The 19245-nt window shown below is 46.3% G+C and overlaps 1 protein-coding gene across 2 annotated transcripts in view; it reads left to right on the top strand.

The window, feature by feature from the left end:
* Positions 1-19245, top strand: part of RHBDD1 (rhomboid domain containing 1) — a 107806-nt gene that overhangs the window by 13721 nt on the left and 74840 nt on the right. Inside the window, exons 1-3 of one of the 2 annotated variants that reach the window (XM_075529382.1) lie at positions 7815-8020; positions 9850-10360; positions 11519-11651. In XM_075529382.1, coding sequence (XP_075385497.1) covers positions 9928-10360; positions 11519-11651 — 566 coding nt within the window. In that variant the 5' untranslated portion in view covers positions 7815-8020; positions 9850-9927. Of the gene's footprint in view, positions 1-7814; positions 8021-9849; positions 10361-11518; positions 11652-19245 lie in introns of those variants that run through there. The other variant, XM_075529381.1, reaches the window with a different exon arrangement.

Raw genomic sequence — 19245 nt, 5'->3', positions numbered from 1 at the left:
CATTAACCACAGCTGAATGTAAAAAGACTGATCAGCATCCAGATTAAGTTCCCATGGTACAGCTATATATATAAAATGTTTTGCAGTAGTTGGTGCTTTTACAGTGCATGATTTGCATTTACCCAGTAATTATAATTCACGAAGTGTTGTTTTACCTCCCATACTGCTGCTCTCAACACAGTAGCTGCTTTAGCAGAGTAGCTGTTTCAACACAGCAGCTGCTCTTTACACAGTAGTTGCTCTCTACACATGTGTGACTGGTCCGCATAAGTACATTATGGTGCCAACCCTGTCACATACACCTGTATTTATACAGGGTGTATATGATAGGGTTGGTGTGATGATGTCATCACACCGGGTACTCATGTGGGCATATCTGCATGTGGGCGGACCTACCTGGAGACAGAGGATCGGTGTTTACCAGTGGTCTTAAGTGACCCCTGTGAAAGGGATGTTTGACTCCCAAAGGGGTTGTGACCCACAGGTTGAGAATCACTGACATAAAGGGTGTTATACACACACACAAACACACACACAATCTGGGAGATCAATAGCATAAAACATCATACTTATTAAAATAGTTGAAAATGGAATATTTGTCATCATTGAAAATATAGGGGGGTTGAGTCCACCTAGAGTTTCCTTCAAAAGAAGTGACTGAGTCAGCTGGAGGTCAGGCTAGAGGTCGAGATTACGTATCCCAAACTGCCTCACACCATCCATTCCAATGACCCTATCAGGGTCAGCTAGAGGTCTCGATGACCCTCTCAAACTGCCTCGCATGAGCTGTTCCATTAGAGGTGGGGATGACCCATCTCAACACCTCCATACTTGTTAATGATAAGCCACAAGCCATGAATTATGAGACCAACCACTGGGCTGGAATAAGGACCAATGGGAAAGCCCTATAGAGACTCAGCTGAGCCAGTGGAGGTGATGGAAGTGGTGGTGGTGGGGTGACCCCTGTCATCTGCCCCTTAAAAATCCCATGCCTTATCCCTAGACAGAAGGACCTCAGGCGGCGTCCTAGTAGCTTTGCTTTGTGTTGCGATCCACAGGTCAGCTGGAGAAGACGGGTTTTCTACTTCCATAAATTGTTAGTCTTAGAAACTCACAGGGGCGAAAATTCTCCTCTGCTTTGGAGGGTTGCTATGAGTTGGCATCAATTCAATGGCAGTGAGAGAGACCCCCAGGGTCTTCCACAAATCGTGAGGCAACCCACTTTGTGATGGCAGTGTACTTTTCTCAATAACTTTGCCCGCTCAGTGCCTTGTCTTGCTGTCATGAGAGGGTGGCTCCCTCTTTGGTGGCGGCACACTGCTCCAGAGAAACTTGGTAATTTTTCTCTGAGAAAGAACAGCCTGGTGATTTGGGCTCTTGGCACCTCACCAAAACCCTCGATGCTCTACTTCTGGAAAGTCAACTGTTGAGAACCACCTGGAGCCCAGTTCTCTGACACACCTGGGGTCACCGTGAGTTAGAATTCACTTGATGGCATACTAGACAGAGCCCTTGACTGAAAGATGTTCCCAGGTTTGCCGGTGGAATTGTGGGTCAGGAAGGTTCGCAGCTTGTGAGTTACTGCCAAGGGTTCTCAGAGAGTTTTCAGAAAGTTGTAACTGCAGGTGTGGATGGGCATAATTTACGGTACTCTCAGAGTGGTGGGTATAAGAGGAAGTGTGTGCATCTTATGGATTTCAATGTGGCTTCTTTCCCCTAGGTATAATTTCCTTCTGCTCGGGTTTCTTGCAGAATCCAAGGCAAAATTTGCCTTATCCTCAAACCACTCCCTCCTATGAGAGGGGCTTCAAAATATTTGTGGAAAAAATAGAATGAAAAGATAATGGAATTTCCCCAGGAACTTCTTGCCCTTGACCCCCTCATCCACCACCTGGAAGCAGTTTCCAAACAAATGTTACAGCAGAACTGACTCCTAATTCTCTTTCACCACACTTTGTTATGCTGTGTCTCCACACTGACAGCACTTCTCCCTTTTATCCATTCTTCATCCTCTTAAACACTTTTATTGGCATACAGTTCACATATCATACAATTTAATCATTTAATCATATTCAGAAGGGTGGTGAAATGATCACAATTTCAGAACATTTTCTTATTTCTCATTATTGTTAGCTCCCCATTGCCCCCACCCCAAACCTCTCATCATGCCCCTAGGTAATTACTAATCCAGCTACGTCCTCTAGGTTTTCGTAGCCTGGATTCATGTACAGAAAATTATATGAAACACAAATAATTACCCAACCAACCCCCAAAAACGAACAACAACAAAACACAACTTTTTTTTTTAGCCTAAAGTCTTTTAAACCTGCCTCAAGTGAGCAGGTTTCCTCTAGGCCTACTCTGAATTGGATTGGATAAAACACTTTCTATTTTGGTACGCATTTGTGCATTATTAGCCCGTTTCCAAAAATGCCACGGTCATAACGTAAGACTCAAGTCAGCAGTAATGGAAAACAAACCAGCCAATGCAAAAGCAAGCAAATGGCCACATAGCTCCCAGCCAAGGAAAGCACAGTCCTTTATTAGGTGAAATGAAGCATTTTCTGGGCCTGAGTACTTTGAATAGGGAGCAGTAACTACCAAGTGGCATCCTTGCAATTTGAAGATAGTTCCTGTGTGGCTGACTTTTAAAACCGAAGCCATGGAGTCAATGCTGACTCATAGCGACCCCTGTGGTTTTCTGAGACTATAACTATTCATAGGAGTAGAAAACTCACTCTCCCATGGAGCTGCTGGTGGTTTCAAACTGCTGACCACGCGGATCAAAGCCCAACATGTAACCACTACACCGTCAGGGCTCCATGGCAGACCTTGGGTGAGGCCAGTTGTTGGGTACAGAATTTAACTTTGCCCAAAGACTAGGGTGTTTCTCCTAGATTTCTAAGAGATCATTTCATTTTTCCTGGAACTTACATGTCTGATGAAGCTTCTAAACCACACCTGAGCAGGTGAGTCAGGCAGACGCTAGGTGCTAGCAGTCTGGCTTGAAGGGAGTGGGACTGATGTGATCAATCTTGAGTACGCAATGACGCCTCAATACAGACTCTAGACATGGACGCCTCCTGGGTTCCTGATTGGCTACAGGCATCAGCGTGTGGGGAAGGTTGTCGTTTTCCTTGCTGTGACATGGAAGACGACAGACTGAGAAGTGGGGCAGAGTATCTAGCAACGGAGCAATTAGAAAACATGTGAAGTAAACATAATGGGAATCCCAGAAGGAGAAGAAATGTTTGAAGTCATAATGGCTGAGACTTTTCTGATAAAATTAAGTCTATCCATCCTAAGACAGAGGGATAATGGGAAATTTTTATGCCCCTATATGGTGGTACCTCAGAAAAATGAAATCTGGTGACATGTCATCCTGTGGGTTTTCCCATAGCTGAAGGAGGGAGTGTGGGGGGCGGGATGGGTCCGTGAAATCTAAATTCTGAGATCCATTACTTTAAGTGCTCATCTGAGCATCTGTCATCTTCACTGGGTTTTGGGGTTCACTGGGTTTGGAGGTTCCTACTTACCTAGCAAATACTCCAAGAACAGGGGTTTTTTTTGTTCACTTTTGTAAGATAAAGAAACTAGACATGCAGCTTGGTAGAGAAAGCGGACAACCCTTGACAACATGGATTGACGCAGAGGCTGTAAACCCAGTGAGAGTTGTGAGGGGGCACTGGTCCGGCTGCATTGATGTTTTGGTTGTATACAATGTCCCGAGGTGCTGTCAGTATAAAGAGAACCCCTTTGCTCTAAATCTAGCAGGGCCTTGAACCAGATTTTCCTGGTTCCCGAGTGGCCAAAGAAGTAAAACTGGCATGACCTTCAATTACTAAAATGTGGTCATGCTGGAAAATCTCTCTCTCTCAGAAGAGAAAGGCAGCATGCAGTCTGTGTAGCAGTCGGAAGCAACAAAGATGGTGGCCGACCTCACCTGTGTGCATGCGTATTACTCAGCACAGCCAGGTCAGGCTCCTGAAGGGCCGGCCCACTGAGCCTCTTTCGAGCCTCCTATACTGAGGCTTTCACCTCTAGTTTCCCCCCACTCCCCTTCCAGTTGTTGTTCAGTATGCCCACATTTTACAAATTCTTTCCCAATTTCACGGCATTAGCCGTGTCTGAACCAGCTTGAAGCCTTGACGTTTAGTATGTGGTTTCAATTGTGTGAAGATTTTGAGAACTGCCTCGTATCTTTGCTTTAGTAACTGGTTTTATTGCTTCTAGTCAGAGTTAGTGTAGGATTATTTGATTCCTCCAGTACGCTGGGACAAATATTAGAATAAGAACCCTGCAGTAGAATTTGGCACCATCGGAAATGGTGTGTGTGTGGGAGGGGGGGTGGAAAAAACAAGCAACCAGATGAATCTGAGGCTGGAGGTAAGGGTTACCTACCTCTCTGTAAGAGTGTCTCACCTGACTACCAATGATGAAGGAAAATCAAGCTCTTCAGCTTAAAGCTGATTTCTATGAGGCAACAGGCCTCTACCCTCCCACCTAATTTACCAGTTCTGACACCAGCCATTCTCCCCAAGAGACTTTTTCTCAGCTGGGTCTGATAATTCATTGCTGTGGCCACAGGGAGCTCACAGTATGGGATTCCTTAGGGAAGTTAACGGGTTACAAATCGTACATCTCTACCGTCTATTGTCTCCTCAAGCGCCTTTTCAATTTTCTGATCTGGAGGCAGGTGACCAAAAAATATTCAACATCTGCTTAATACACAAATCTTTTCTGACTTAAGCCACTAGACCAGAGACACCCTTAATCCGAGATTAGCTACTTTTCATTGATATAAATGGGAAGCCCGCCACTCTGTCTTGTGCTCCCACTGCCACCACCTCTGCAGCCTCCTCTGCTACTGTCCCGTCTCCAAACAGACACCACAGGGTTCAAAGGACACTCAACATGTGTCTTCTTTCTCGGTGGTCATGAGGCTCCATTTGACCCCCACTCTTGCTTCTGAAGTGGCTCTCAAATACCCAACGGGTACTCCACTCTACAAACTAGCCTCCTACCTGAAGGCACTCAGTTTTCCTTGTTCTGCAGGCTGGGCAGCCCACTGCTCTGCCTCACGGTCACTGCGCTGTGCCCACTACTTCAGGCAGGGATGTGGCATGTGCTCTGCTCTGCTGGTAGTTCATTGATAATTGTGGGCTTCACTCTTCCTGCTTCTGATGCGGCTTACTCTTACCCTCAGGGGAATGGCGAAAACAACCAATCCCCAAGTTAGCCTTCTACACCTTATTTGCATGCTCCCACGCAGTCATTTGGTGAGAGTTACAAGGACCACAGGAGAGCCCTACTAAGTCATATCAGTTCACCGCATCCCTGGTTTAAGAGGATCACTCTATCATTTTAGGATGTATGGTGCTTCTGGGGGATATGGGAGGCTCCGACTGTAGAACCTAAAACACTTATGCCCTATTAAGATGCTTCAGTTTCATTCTTGTGAGATAGATTTGGTTAATATCAGATGCAAAACAAGAATGCCAGAATTTATAACTGTTATCTATCCTGGAAATTTAAGAGACTGAATTCTTACTGAATATTTAAATCTGAAATTGAGATCTCTACTGCCTTGTAACTTATAATGGGGAAATATTTCCTGCTTTGCAAGTAGAACAGACAATAGCCATCTGTTTTTCCTTTCTCATCCCCTTGGGATGCATTGGTTTTCCAGGTTTTGGATTCAGTTTTTGTTTGTTTGTTGCAGTCACTTAGTTTTGTTGTTGTTGTTGTTATTGTGTACCTGTGTTTAATTTCACATTAAAAATAAATATGGCTAATTTTCCTATCAATATTTTTACTTCCTTTTCTCTCTGTCACAGCCTTGATGTAGTGCTGTCTCCTGTGCACTCCCACCTCAGTAGAAGGTTGGTCTTTGGTCAGACAACTCTAGCCACACAACTTATTATTACGCTGTGCGCGGTTCAGATTTTGAAATCTGTGAAGTTTAGATAATATGCATAATTCTATGGAGGAGCCCAGTGGTGAAGCAGCTCATTGTGTGGCTGCTAACTGAGAAGGGGGCAGTTTGAACCCACCCAGGGAGCAGAAATACCTGATGATCTGATCCCATGCAAACCGCAGCCAAGACATGAATGTTGTTGTTTTCTTTTGTCTTGTTTTTGTACTTATTAATGTCTCTGCATGTCTGTCTAGATAAGATTGGTAGGATAAACTATCCGGAGGAGAAAACAACAGGACCGATATTTCCAGGGGGGACATGAGAGGGAGAAAGAAGGAGGCAGGGGAAAGGAGGGAGGGTGTCAACAAACCCAGGACAAGGCAACAACAAGTGATCTAAAATAGATGTCAAGGAGGGCTTAGGATGCCTGGTGGAGCTTAATCAAGGGTAATGTAACCGAGAGGAATTACTGAAACCTAAATGAAGGCTGAACATGATAGTGGTACAAGAGGAAAGTAAAAGAAAATAGAGGAAAGAACTAGGTAGCAAAGGACATTTATAGTGGTCTAAATACAAGCATGTGCATATGTAAATTTATTTATATATAGCAATGGGGAAATAGAGCTATGTGTAAATATTTATTTGTTAAGTATTAAGGCAGCAGATGGACATTGGACCTCTACTCAAGTATTCCCTCGACACGGAACAGTTTGTTCTAATAAACTGAGATTCTGTGATGCTCATCCTCCCAACATAATCGCTGAAGACAAAATGTGTGCATAAGCAAATGTGGTGAAGCAAGCTGATGGTGCCCAGCTCTCAAAAGATATAGCATCTGGGCTCTTGAAGATAAACAAGTGGCCATCTAGCTGAGAAGCAATAAAGCCCACATGGAAGAGGCACACCAGCCTCTATGATCATGAGTTGTTGATGGAATCTGGTATCAGGCATCAAAGACCTAGAACAAAAAATCTTATCAATATGAATGAGGGGGAGAGTGGAGTGGAGACCCAAAGACAATTGGACATCCTCTTAGAGAAAGGTCACAAGGACAAGACGAGCCAGTCAGGTGCAGTATAGCACTGATGAAACATACAACTTTCCTCTAGTTCTTTAATCCCTCCCCCCCCAATATCATGACCCCAATTCTCCCTTAAAAATCTGGCTAGAACAGAGCATGTACACTGGTACGGATAAGAGCTGGAAACACAGGGAATCCAGGGTAAACTCCTCAGGAACCAATAATGAGAGTAGCGATATCAGGAGGGCAAGGATAAGGTGGGGGAATAAAGGGAGAATCAATCATGATGATCTATATATAACCCCCTCCCAGGGGGAAAGACAACAGAAAAGTGGGTGAAGGGAGACAGTGGTCAATGTAAGACATGAAAAAATAATTTATAAATTATCAAGGGTTCATGAAGGAGGGAGGGTGGGAGAAGGAGGGATAGAAATGAGCTGATACCAAGGACTCAAGTAGAAAGAAAATGTTTTGAAAATGATGATGGCAGCCTATGTACCAATGTGCTTGACACATGGATGTATGCATGGATTGTGATAAGAGTTGTACGAGCCCCCAATAAAATGATAAAAAAAAGAACAGACCAAAATAAATTCTTAGCAAATTAAAAAACAAATAAAACCAACTCAACAGCCCTTAACATCAGCCTAAGGGAAGGATGCAACAATGACGGCAAGATGACTGTAAGAGGACCCTGTCATTGGGGTGCGTACATTTTCAGGCTTGACCGGGACAATCGGAATGTAAATTCCCTCCTGATTTACAATTAAGAAAAATTAAGGAAAAAAAAAACACAACCTTTTGCATTTCATCCAGAGAGTTGAAATGAAGCGTGTAAGATAAGTGAGAATATTCGCTGTATTTCAGAGTCCAAGTCCTTGACCTTCTAGTGAGCTGCTCGGATTAGAAAAACCTAGAACAAAAAATCATATCAATATGAATGAGGGGGAGAGTGGAGTGGAGACCCAAAGACAATTGGGGTAAGCGGATGCTTTGATGGGAAGGCAGGTCAATTCTACAGAGGAAACAGAAACCACTGGATCAGAACTTTTCCAGTCGCCTGTCTCCTGATCTGCCTGTTGGTATGTATCTCGACTGGCATTTGTATTATTTTTCCTGGTGTGATGCAAAAAGACTTCTTCAGGGGGCTTGAGGCTTTGTTTTGTCTCTTACACCCCCCATCCAGGTCTGTCTCCCACTGTCTCTTCACCAGCTCCACGCCATGAGCATACTCCTGTCCCTCTTCAAATCAAGTGTCCTCAGTTAGCATTTACTGTGAAACCAACACCCAAGCTTGGTGAACTAAACCAACCCCCATTGCTTCTGCTCACTGTTCTGTAGTCCAGAATCTTAGGCAAGGTTCAGCTGGGATCATTCAGTCCTCTGCCTTTGGCTGCCAGGCAGCTAGACAGCTTGGCCTGGGGGACATTGGCTGAACTAGTGGCCAGGGCCACCCAGGTGACTGAGGCACATGCCTTTCATCATCCCGCAGGCTGGTTTGGACTTGTCCACATGGTTGCTTGGGAGAGTTCGAGATCTAGGCCCATGACTCCTATGATGCCCCTTCCTTCACATTCTGTCAGCGCTGGATCAGGGTGGAGAAGCAGCTCGTGAACCACTGTGGCTCTTCTGCTTGCTAGCTAGCTGCACCTCCTCGTAAGCTCCGCCTCAGGCTGCGTGCACATTATTCTGGGCTCTCTGCCCCTGCTTTGATCATGTGTGCCAGCTTTTGGCTTATCTCTTAATGGAGAGTGAGCTCCTTCAAACCAGGGATTGCGTTTCAGTCCAGGGTTTGGCAGATAGTGGTTTAGTAGACTACACATTGGAATGCTATCCACAAGGTCACTGGATCGAACCTACCAGCTGTGCTGCAGGAGCATGATGAGGCTGTCTATTCCTGTAAAGATTTTTACGTCTCGGGACCGCAAAGGAGCGGTTCTCCTCAGTCCTGTAGGGTCACTATGAGTCAGGATGGCAGTGTGTGTGAGGTCACATTCAAAAGCTAAAGTTTGAATGAGAACAAAGCACATAGGCAGTTGTTCTCTGGAGGTGTGGATGCTGGCACTGGACGTCGTCTGTGCTTGTGGTGTTGAATTTGCTTGTTGGCGACACAAAAATTTTGGGGCCAACGCTGCCTCATGCATTAAAACAATGGCGAGGACAGAGAATTACTATCAGCATTCTGTGATAAAGTCATGATTACATATTTGCATACTCTCTTTTGCGGTTTTTCACTAGGTTAGACATTTGTTTATAGGGAAGGCATACTGTATTTCCCAGGCATATTCATTAGAGAAAACTTGGCAGGCTGTTTATTGGTCCCCTGGGGTTTAGGAGAAAATATCCATTTCAAATGTGACATGGAAGAAGGGTGTCGGCCAGCATCCTGGAGAGTGCTCTGAAAAATAATGAAAATAGTTGTTTCCGTTTGGCTAAAACTCAAACTCACTGCGGCCGAGTCCATGGTGACCCATGGCAACCTAGTAGACCAGGTGGAACTACCTGGCCTAGTTTCCAGACAGAAGCCCTTTATGGGAGTAGAAAACTTAGTCTTTCTCCCAAGGAGCAGCTGGTGATTTTGAACTTCTGACCTAAGAGTAGCAGGACACTCTGAAACCCACTATGCTACCAGAACTGCTTCTGTTTGAATGGGAGGTAGTATATTCATAATGTAAGCACCCCTTAAAGAGAAGCAACTAAAAACCAAAACTCACAGTGACCCTATATAGGGATTCTGAGACTGTAAATCTTTACTGGAGCAGACAACCTCATCTTTCTCCCATGAAGCAGCTGGTGGGCTTGAACAGTCAACCTTGCAATGAGCAACCCAACACTTACTGTACAGTATGTCTTATTAATGTACTAATCCTTACTTCATGGAGTTTCATTTACATTTTCTTACATGTTTTAGGCTCAGCTGTCTGTATTTCTCTCGGCATCACTGAATGCTCGTGCGTCCATCGCTGGGTATCTGTCCTGCGGTTGAGCCATGCAGCGGAGAGCACGCGGAGCCAGCGTCGGCCTTATTCTGCTTCTTTCTCAAGTCTTCCATGTTGGCATTAACAACATCCCCCCTGTCACCCTGGCAACACTGGCCCTGAACATCTGGCTCTTCCTGAGCCCCCTGAAGCCACTGCATGGCTCCTGCCTCAGCGTGGACCAGTGTTACTGGCAGGGAGACTGGCAGCGCTTACTTCTGTCCCCCGTTCACCATGCCGACGACTGGCACCTGTACTTCAACATGGCGTCCATGCTGTGGAAAGGAGCCAAACTGGAGAGGAGACTGGGCAGTAGGTGGTTTGCCTACATCATCATTACATTCTCTCTGCTCACGGGGGTGTTGTACTTGCTTCTGGAACTTTCTCTCGCAGTGCTTATGGATGAACCCAACTTTCAAAGGAACTGTGCCGTGGGCTTCTCAGGTAAGGCAGGTGAACTTGCGAGGCAGCACACGTGGAATGGCCTGGGAGGGGGCACCTGCTGTCATTCCATGCACATCGGGTTCTAGTTGGGGACTAGGTGGTAGAGACTCAGTCTGGCTCTTCTCCCCCAGGCTATGCCTTTCCCTCTTGGGCAGTCCTGGCTGGGGCCTTCTTGACGGTGTCTCTGTGGGAAGAGAGAATCTTTCATGGTGGGGCCAGGTGTACTGTGGTAGAACATTCTGGAAAAAGAGAAGGGCACCTGTCAAGGCCATGAAAACGAATCCCCCACACCCCCAGTGACACACACACTGCGTTTTTAGAAACCAGGATGGGCACGCCACCTAAGTCTGATGTCGTTCAGAATGGCCGGTCCACAGGCTGGCATGGTGTCCATCTCAGTGAGGAAACTTGCTCACCTCCCACAGCCTTGGAGCAGAGCTGCGATTGGAGAGCCGGGTCTCTGACTGTAAAACCAGCACGTGATGATCTCTCACTGCCCCTCAACTGCAACCATGGGACTCGAACATGGTACTGAGCGATGGTGCAGGGACGGGCGGCGCTTCCTCTGCTGTATGCAGGGGCCCCTAACAACACCAACAGTGTTTTGGTTTTGCTTGTTTGTTTTTTTGTTGTTGTTATTTTAGCATAGATTCCACAAGACTGAAATCGCCGTCAGGGTTGAAATCGGGTGTTGTAAACATTTGAATGTGAGGAGGCGGAAGGAATGGTTCTCAAGCAGAAGGACATGGAGGATCCTTCCCTTGTGCTTGCCCTGCCGGTCTCCCCACTGGCCGCCAAGATGCATCCTCGTGCAGCTGCTGTTAGGGATGGCATGGGTTTCTGCAGCAGTGACTTAGAGCGGTGAACACGTTGCGGTGTTACTGCACGTTGGGTGTTGCATACTCAGTAGCACACGGCAGGTCACTGTGAACGTCTATGCTAAGAAACCTCACAAAATACCTTGAACGTATTTTCTCTTTAACTGAACCCCGGGCACCGCATGTTGGAGGAATGAGAAAATGTTTCGAAATAAAACTGTTGGCGGTCGTCGAATGCTCTCTTAGCTGCTTCACTGGCTTGCTCAGCAAATAGAGAGGCCTCGGTTTCCCTCCCCCCTGGGATGGTTACTGACCCGTGTGTGTCCTTGCTTCCCTTTAGGCGTGCTGTTCGCTTTGAAAGTCCTCAACAACCATTATTGTCCTGGAGGCCTGGTCAGTGTCCTGGGCTTTCCTGTGCCCAACAGATACGCTTGCTGGGCAGAGCTCGTGGCGATCCATCTCTGCACGCCAGGGTGAGTGTTTTCACCAGAGAATCAATGTGAGGAAGTTGGTCTGTTTCCATAGAGAATGCATTGCAATTATGATGCGGTAACCTTTTAATATATTTTTTATCACGATGACTTATCTATAAGAACAGAATTGAGCCTGATGGTTTTTTAAAAAATCATTTTATTGGGGGCTCGTACAATTCTTATCACAATCTAGCCATCCATCCATTGTGTCAAGCAAATTTGTACATTTGTTGCCATGATTCTTAAAACGTTTTCTCTCTACGTGAGCCCTTGATATCAGCTCCTCATTTTTCTCCTTCCTCGCTGCTTCCCCCTCCTTCATGAACCTTTGATAATTTATAAATTATTATTTTGTCATATTTTTGTCATACAATGATATGATTTTTTGTTCTTTGATGCCTGATACCTGATCCCTTAGACACCTCATGGTCACAACAGGCTGGTGTGCTTCTCCCATGTGGGTTCTGTTGCTTCTGATGGTTTTAATATCTGACTCCCTCCTGGGTTTGAGCCCTGGCAGCCACCAACTTAGGTGACTGGGGACAATTGTCTTCCCTGAGTGCTGATCTTCTCAGCTTTTAAGTAGGAAAAAGAGGATCGACTGTACAGGATTGGAGAGCAGTATTAACCAGCCAAGAAACTCGTTAATTCTGATAGCAGCCATCCAGGGAGACGCATTGAAGCCACATGGTGATAGAAATGAAAAGGTCAAACAGAACAGCAATGTCTCCAGGGCTTCTTCACCGCGGACTGTCTTGGGTCATTTCTTGTTAGTTGCCGGATTTTGTTTCCAAATGGCTAATTCCTCAGAAGTGGACAGCCTGTTCCTGCTCCTAGTCCGGAAGTCCTGCTGACCCCCGTTATCAAGGGCAACCCTTCTGATCTCTGAAAGACCTGTGGCCACCACATAACCTCTGGTTGACAGATGGCCCGGAGTTCCTGGGAATAGAATCTTTTTTTTTTTTTAAAGCAAAAATTATTACTCACAGCTGCAGTATATAAGGGGACTCCACCCTGAGCAGTTTGGAGTTGCAAGGACGCCTGGTATGCAGCCTGTCTTGGAGGGCTTCCACAGAACCCTAGGACCCCAGGGATCTCAGTTCAATAGACAGTGATCCCTGTCCGTGAGCACTTTCCATCTACAGAGGCGAATGGACCTGAGGACTCATGGGGGCTGTGGCAGGCTCCAGGCCTGCTGTCCTGCCAGGCCTGCTGGATCTCCCCTCCCCCCATGCTTCCATCCCCCATGGGCCTCGATGCTCCTTCCTGTGGAGAAAAAGGAGGGTGATGTGGAGGAGTGTGCTCTCACCTCTTATGCCAGCCCCTCCTTCACCTGATTGGTCAGATGCAACCAGAAACACGTGGCTGCTTTTTGTGACGCTGCAGACCCGCTTCCCAGGTCTTTATTGATTTGTTTTTCAATAAATAGGGAGCCCTCTTGTTATTAGCTCCCCATTACATTTTCATGCTGTTTGTGTGCACATGTGGTATATGGTGTGTGTGTGGAGTGTGGGTCTATGGCGCATGTGTCTGGAGTGTGGTGTGTGTGATAGTATGTGTGTATGGTGTGTAGCATGTGTGTGGGTTGTCTATGTTTTTAGAGGTTTTTTTCATTTTCATTTTTTGTTTGTGGGTTTGAGAGAGAGAAGAGGGAGTGTGTGTGTGTGTGTGTGTGTGTGTGTGTGTTCAGGGGCCTGAGGTGAGATTCGGAGTGTGGGGATGGAGTCAGCTTTCTGTCTAGGGAGTTGGAATGAAGAAATCTTTGTCTCCCTTTTGGTTTGACGGCTTCTCCTTTGATGAACTTTTCTAATGCTGTGTGCGTGAGAGTACTCGGGAGACCAGGCCATAGACCAAGCCCAGGAAATGAGCAGGAGGACATGCCTGGAAGGTGGGAGCCCCCAGTGCCTTTTCTGCTTCACATTGTGGCGCCCCCAGTGACTGCCAGCCAGCATTGGCACTGGGAAAAGCCTGCAGGCCTAGAGATTGGAGGTGCTTTCTGGAAGGACCGTGAGACCCATGGAGGCATGCCCACGTTGTGTGGATCTCTGTGTTTTGTGAAAGCTTTGGGATGAGTGATTTCCCCCAGTTAGGGCATTTCATGAAGCAAAAACAAAAACAAAAACCAACCCACTTCCATTAATTGATGCCTACCTATAGCGACCCTATAGGGCAGAGTAGACCTGCCTCTGTGGGCTTCCCAGACTGTAACTCTTTAAGGGAGTAGAAAGCCCCAGTTTTCTCCTGAGGAGTGGCTGACGGGTTTGAACTGCTGAACTTTCAGTTGGCAGCTTAAAGCATAACTACTGTGCCACCCAGGGATCCCTTTAAGAAGTGAAGCCGCTCCAGACACCAGCCAGTAGGCAGCGCGGCAAGCAGCAGCGGCACCCTCATTGGCACGGTGCTTGTGCCTTCTCTCTGTGACTGCTGTGCCTCACGTTCTCCTCCTCCTGTCCCTGGGGACCCTGGGACGAGACTTGTTCAAAGAGGTGCAGCTGCTGAGATGGCACACCCAGGAAGGAGCCACCGCCTCTCATGGCCTGGCTGCTGTGCAGGCGCCCCCCCCCCCCCCCAACCCAGTGACACTGTCCAGGGAATCACGGGTGGCATAGTGGGCTGCTAGCCCTAAGGTCAAGAGCTTGAAACCATGAGCCGCTCCCCAGGAGAAAGATGAGTTACTGTCTGAGAAACCCACAGGGGCAGTTCTACTCTGCCCCATAGGGTCACTATGAGCCGGTGTTGACCCAATGGCAGCGAGTTTGTTTGTTTTTTGGGTTTGAGGTGCCACTGCAGATAATCATTGGACTGTAATCCTTAAGGTCAGCACTTCAAGCCCATTAACCATTCCATGGGAGAAGATGAAGCTTACCAGTCCCCATGAAGATCTACAGCCTCAGAAATCCTATGTAGGGTCACTTTGCACTGGAATCACCTCCATTGCCAATAGGAACTCAAATTATGAGTCTCTGCAGTTTGTCACGTGAGCCCTAGGCCGTGTACTCGGACAACTGAAGCTCCCAAAACATGAAGAGCTACCAGACTGACCAAGTTGGAGGGCAGGCAGTCAAGTGTGAGAGGACCTAGCCTCTCATGCCTCAGGCAGTTCTCCTGGCCTCTCCGAGCTTTGTTTTCCCATCTACCCAATGGGAATGTCACCTCCCTTCCAGTTTCCTCAGCATGTTCAAAGGAGTCCCCAAGAGCTAACTCATAGCAAAGTGCTTTACAAATGACAAGGCCCTTACCCCTTCCTACAAATGATGAAGTACATCGCGCAAGGGTGTGGTGTCTGCAGAATGAAATCAGACCGGCTGTCTTTTCTTCCTAAAACTGACAGCATGCATCAGGTGTCATCTTTAATGACCTTTGTTGCTTGTAATTCTCTGCCCACTGCGTTTGCTCCTGCTCTACTGGTCCACCCCAAAGACCAGCTCTGGGAATGGCTGTGAACTTCCCCTCAGCAAGATTAGGCAGCCCCTGCAGGGTGGACCTTAGTGCCAGCACACCTGGCATTTCTTGTGCCCCTCCGATACTGGGTGGTTCAGAAATGAAAGGTCTGTTGGCATCTTTCTTTCAGCTGTCTGGGCTTCGGTTGGGTCTCTGTGCCACACTGTGGTCATTCTCACGGTATTCCAAACGTTTTCATACTATCATGCCATTGCACTGGATAGGCAACAGTAAAGATAACTTGTGTGTGTTCTCGAGCCAGAACCATGGTGGGACCTGCTTGGCTGTGGCATCTGCTTAATTGTGGTTGTCTGGCTCAGACCCTGTAATATCACCAAGACACGCCTGTGTCCTATGGCCATGCCGAAGACAACACTCTTTGAGCCTACTAAAATGTTCTGTTTAGATTGACCAGATGAGAGACAAACTGATTTATTTGTTCTTCTTTTTAATTATGCGCATTTTCAAACATCAGGAGAGAAAAGTTGAAAGCAAAGTTGCTGAGCTTTTGGAAAGTAAGCTGTAAACATCAAGATGATTTACCTCCTAAAAGCTTACGCCTGCATCTCTTAAAAACACGGCTGTTTATGCTTTGACATCACCACAGAACCATGACCGTGATCGTGGCCGCAGTTGGGGCTACAATTGATTGCCACTCATGCCGACCCCTTGGCTGTGGAGGAGAACTGCTCTGTAGGGTTTCAATGGCTGCAGCCTCTGGGAAAGAGGAGGCCAAGCTTGCCTTCCGAAACTTCTCTCTCATTAGTAATTAAGCACTTAACTGTGTGCATTACCTACAGAGTTCTACGAGAGAGGGGATTCTTCATTAGGGAATTGCACCCTCCTCTCCTGACTGAAATGCACCTGATACAAGCCATTGGCTTTCCAGTGGTCTCATAGGCATGAGAAAGTTGGATTGTGAATAAGGAAGATCCAAGAAAAATCAGTGCATTTGAACGGTAGCATTGGCGAAGACTATTGAAAGTACCATGGATTGTCAAGAGGACAAACAATCGGTCCTGGAAGAAGTACAGCCAGAATGCTCCTTAGAGGCAAGGATGGCGAGACTTTGCTCACGTACTTTGGACAGGTCGTCAGGAAGAACATCTTGCCTGGTAAAGTAGAAACCAAAAGAATTCACTGCCTTTCAGTTGCTGCCAACCAAGAGGAAGGTCCTCACTGAGCTGGATGGACACAGTGGCAGCAACAATGGGCTCAGACCTAAGAACAGTTGTGAGGATGGTGCAGGACTTGGTGGTGTTTTATTCTCTTGTACATAGGTCGCCATGAATCAGGACGGACGCAATGCTGCTTTCAATAGCTCTCACGGCACAGGGAGGGATAGATACTAGCCACTCTGCAAATACGGGGCTACTTTTGTCCTATAACAGCAGTTTAACTGTACATCCTTGCCTTATCTCACAATTGGCCCATGTTTAAATTTCCCCAGATCTCAAACTTTTTGTTTTGGGTTTCTTTTTGTTTGTTTGGGGTGGTGCTAGGGCGAGGACACAAGGGGAACAAAATTCAGTTAAGTGTCACGTACTGCCTTTGATTACCTTATCTTGTTAGAAAACACATACCGTATTTACTTGAGTATAAGCCTGCCTGAATATCAGCTGAGGTACCTAATTTTACCACAAAAATGACATTAACAATGTGCTGAAAAACTCAGCTTATACACAAGTATAGGTGGTACTCTGTAAGGAGAGCTACTAAAGGAAGAGCCAATTCGAGTTGGAAAGTGCCCAGTGGGTCTTCAGAGCACCCCAACCTTCGGGGAAGAAGAGTCTTAAACAAAGATGCCAGGAACCAGGAATGCGTAAGCAGATTTTCTGATTGGTGATATATTTTTTAAACCCTACCATTCAGGCAAAGGCAGTCACGGAGTAAAATCACAGACGTTTTGTTTCAGGCATCAGCCGTTTATACACAGAGCTTCGGGAACCGTCTGCACAAAATTTTCCAAGAACATCCTGCACAGGTAGCGTGTCACCTAGGTAAACGAAATCTCACTCTCTAGCCGTTGTCTTTCACCATTCCCCCAGCAAAATAAGTCACAGCCCATATACTTGTGGGAAAGCAGAAAAGCAAAAGGGAAAATGAAAGACCCGAAAGACCTGCACCCACTGCTGTCCAGTCGATTCGAATGGGGTCCAGTTTCCCACCTGTTTTGGCCATGGTGTTCCTGTCCAGGTCCTCGGACTTGAGATGGCTCTGCCATTCTCTCTGTTCTGCATTACCTACAATGGTCCTTCTGCCTTTGTGTTTTTCTTTGCCATTCATATTCCGAAGAGTCTAGATGGCTTGTCTTGTGGAATGTCTCACGTTCCAGATGGCTCATTTGTCTGTTTGTTTTCTTGTGGAGTTACTGTCACTTTAAAAAACTCATTGAAGGCTGATTGCAACTCAGTGGCCCAACGGGGCCTAGTAGAACAGCCTCATAGAGTCTGTAGCCTCTAAAAATTTTATTTTGGAAGTAGCCTGACTGATATTTCTTCCTCAGAGTGGCAGGTGAGTTCATACAGTAAGCTCGCTTCTGTTAACCTTTTGTTTTGTGATTTAAAAAATCATTTTTTTAGGGCCTCTTACATTCATGTGTCAGGCACATTTGTACATATGTTGCCATCATCCTTTTCAAAACATTTTCTTTCTACTTGAGCCCTTGGTAGCAGCTCCTTATCACCCTCCCCTCATGAACCCTTGATAAATTATAAATTACTATTTTCATATCTTACACTGCCCACTGTCTTCCTTCATCCATGTTTCTGTTGTTGGTCATCTTGGGGGTGTGTGTGCACACGCGCGCACGCGGGGGGGGGGGGGTTATACGTCAATCATTGTGATTGGTTCCCCTCCCCCCCACCTTCCCTCTACCCTCCTGGTATCGCTACTCCCATTATTGTTCCTGAGGGCTTTATCTGTCCTGGATGTCGTGTTTTGAGAGCTTTTATGTGTACCAGTGTACAAGCTCTAGTCTAGCTAGATTTGTAATATTCTGCTTTGTGATTTTATCATTGAGGATCCCTACATGAATTGGTAGGAGCTTTGGTGGCACAGTGGTTGTGTGCTGAGCTGCCAGCCAAAGGTCAGCAGTTCAAAACCACCAGCCAAGCCTCCAGAGAAAGACGGGACTTTCGGCTCCCATAAAGAGTTACGGTCCCAGAAACCCACTGGGGCAGTTCTACTGTGTCTTACATTGTCACCGAGTCTGAATTGATTCAATGGCTGTGAGTTTGAGGTGCTTTTTTAAATTTTTAAATATGATTTGGTTAGTTTCTGGGAAAATGGTCAAGGATGACTTTCAGGTTCCGTGATCCCTTCTGCATTTATTGTTGGGTGCACCATCAAGACTGTTTTGACACACAGTGGCCCTAGTAGACCTGTCCCTCAGGCTTCCTTGCTGTGGTCTTTATGGGATACAGATTACTGGGTCTTTTCTCCTGTGCAGTGGCTGGAGGTTTATCCAGGGCTGGAGGTTAAGACCCAAGAGAATGAAAGAGAATGATTTTAAAGGCTAGAGGCTTATTCATTTTTGTGGGTCCTCTTTAAGAAAAAAAATAACAAAATTAGACACAAAAGTAAACATGATTTTTTTCCCCTTAGTGCTTTTATTTCAAGTCTTTTGGCATATCGGAATGTCTGTCAGTGAATACATGCATACAAATTCAAGTAACTTCCTAAAATGTTTTCATGATTGGTAAGAGTAAATATTTAAAAATGAGAAGAGAAAGTACAATTTATGAAATATGAAAAGCGGACAAATCCTGTAAACACTGTAAAACACAAAAACGTAATCTTTTATTTGCTCCCCAGCATCGCTTGCTGGGTTTCTGTCCCTCCCGCACAGAGTTTCTGCACTCTTTGTTCTTCTCCTCGTGTGCTGGTTTCCGTAGAGATGAGCACGATGGATGGGTCCAGATGCATCTTTTACCATGGGGAGTTTAAAGAGTACCTTTCAGTCTCACAGTTTGTTGTATAAATTTTTAAAATCAGTGTCCAACTAGGAAGCAATTTATCAGCATGATTTGCCTACCAGACTCAGTGCCCATGGGGTTGATTCCCCTCCTAGTGACGCGATGGAAGGGTCCTGAGGCTGTAGATCTACAGGGAGCAGACAGTGTCTTCTTCCTCCCAAGGAGCAGCTGGTGGT

The sequence above is a fragment of the Tenrec ecaudatus genome, chromosome 13 (genome assembly GCF_050624435.1).
Source record: "Tenrec ecaudatus isolate mTenEca1 chromosome 13, mTenEca1.hap1, whole genome shotgun sequence".
Taxonomy (NCBI): Eukaryota; Metazoa; Chordata; class Mammalia; order Afrosoricida; family Tenrecidae; genus Tenrec; species Tenrec ecaudatus.
The sequence above is the reverse complement of the archived record's forward strand: the minus strand, read 5'-3'. Positions and strand labels throughout refer to the sequence as shown.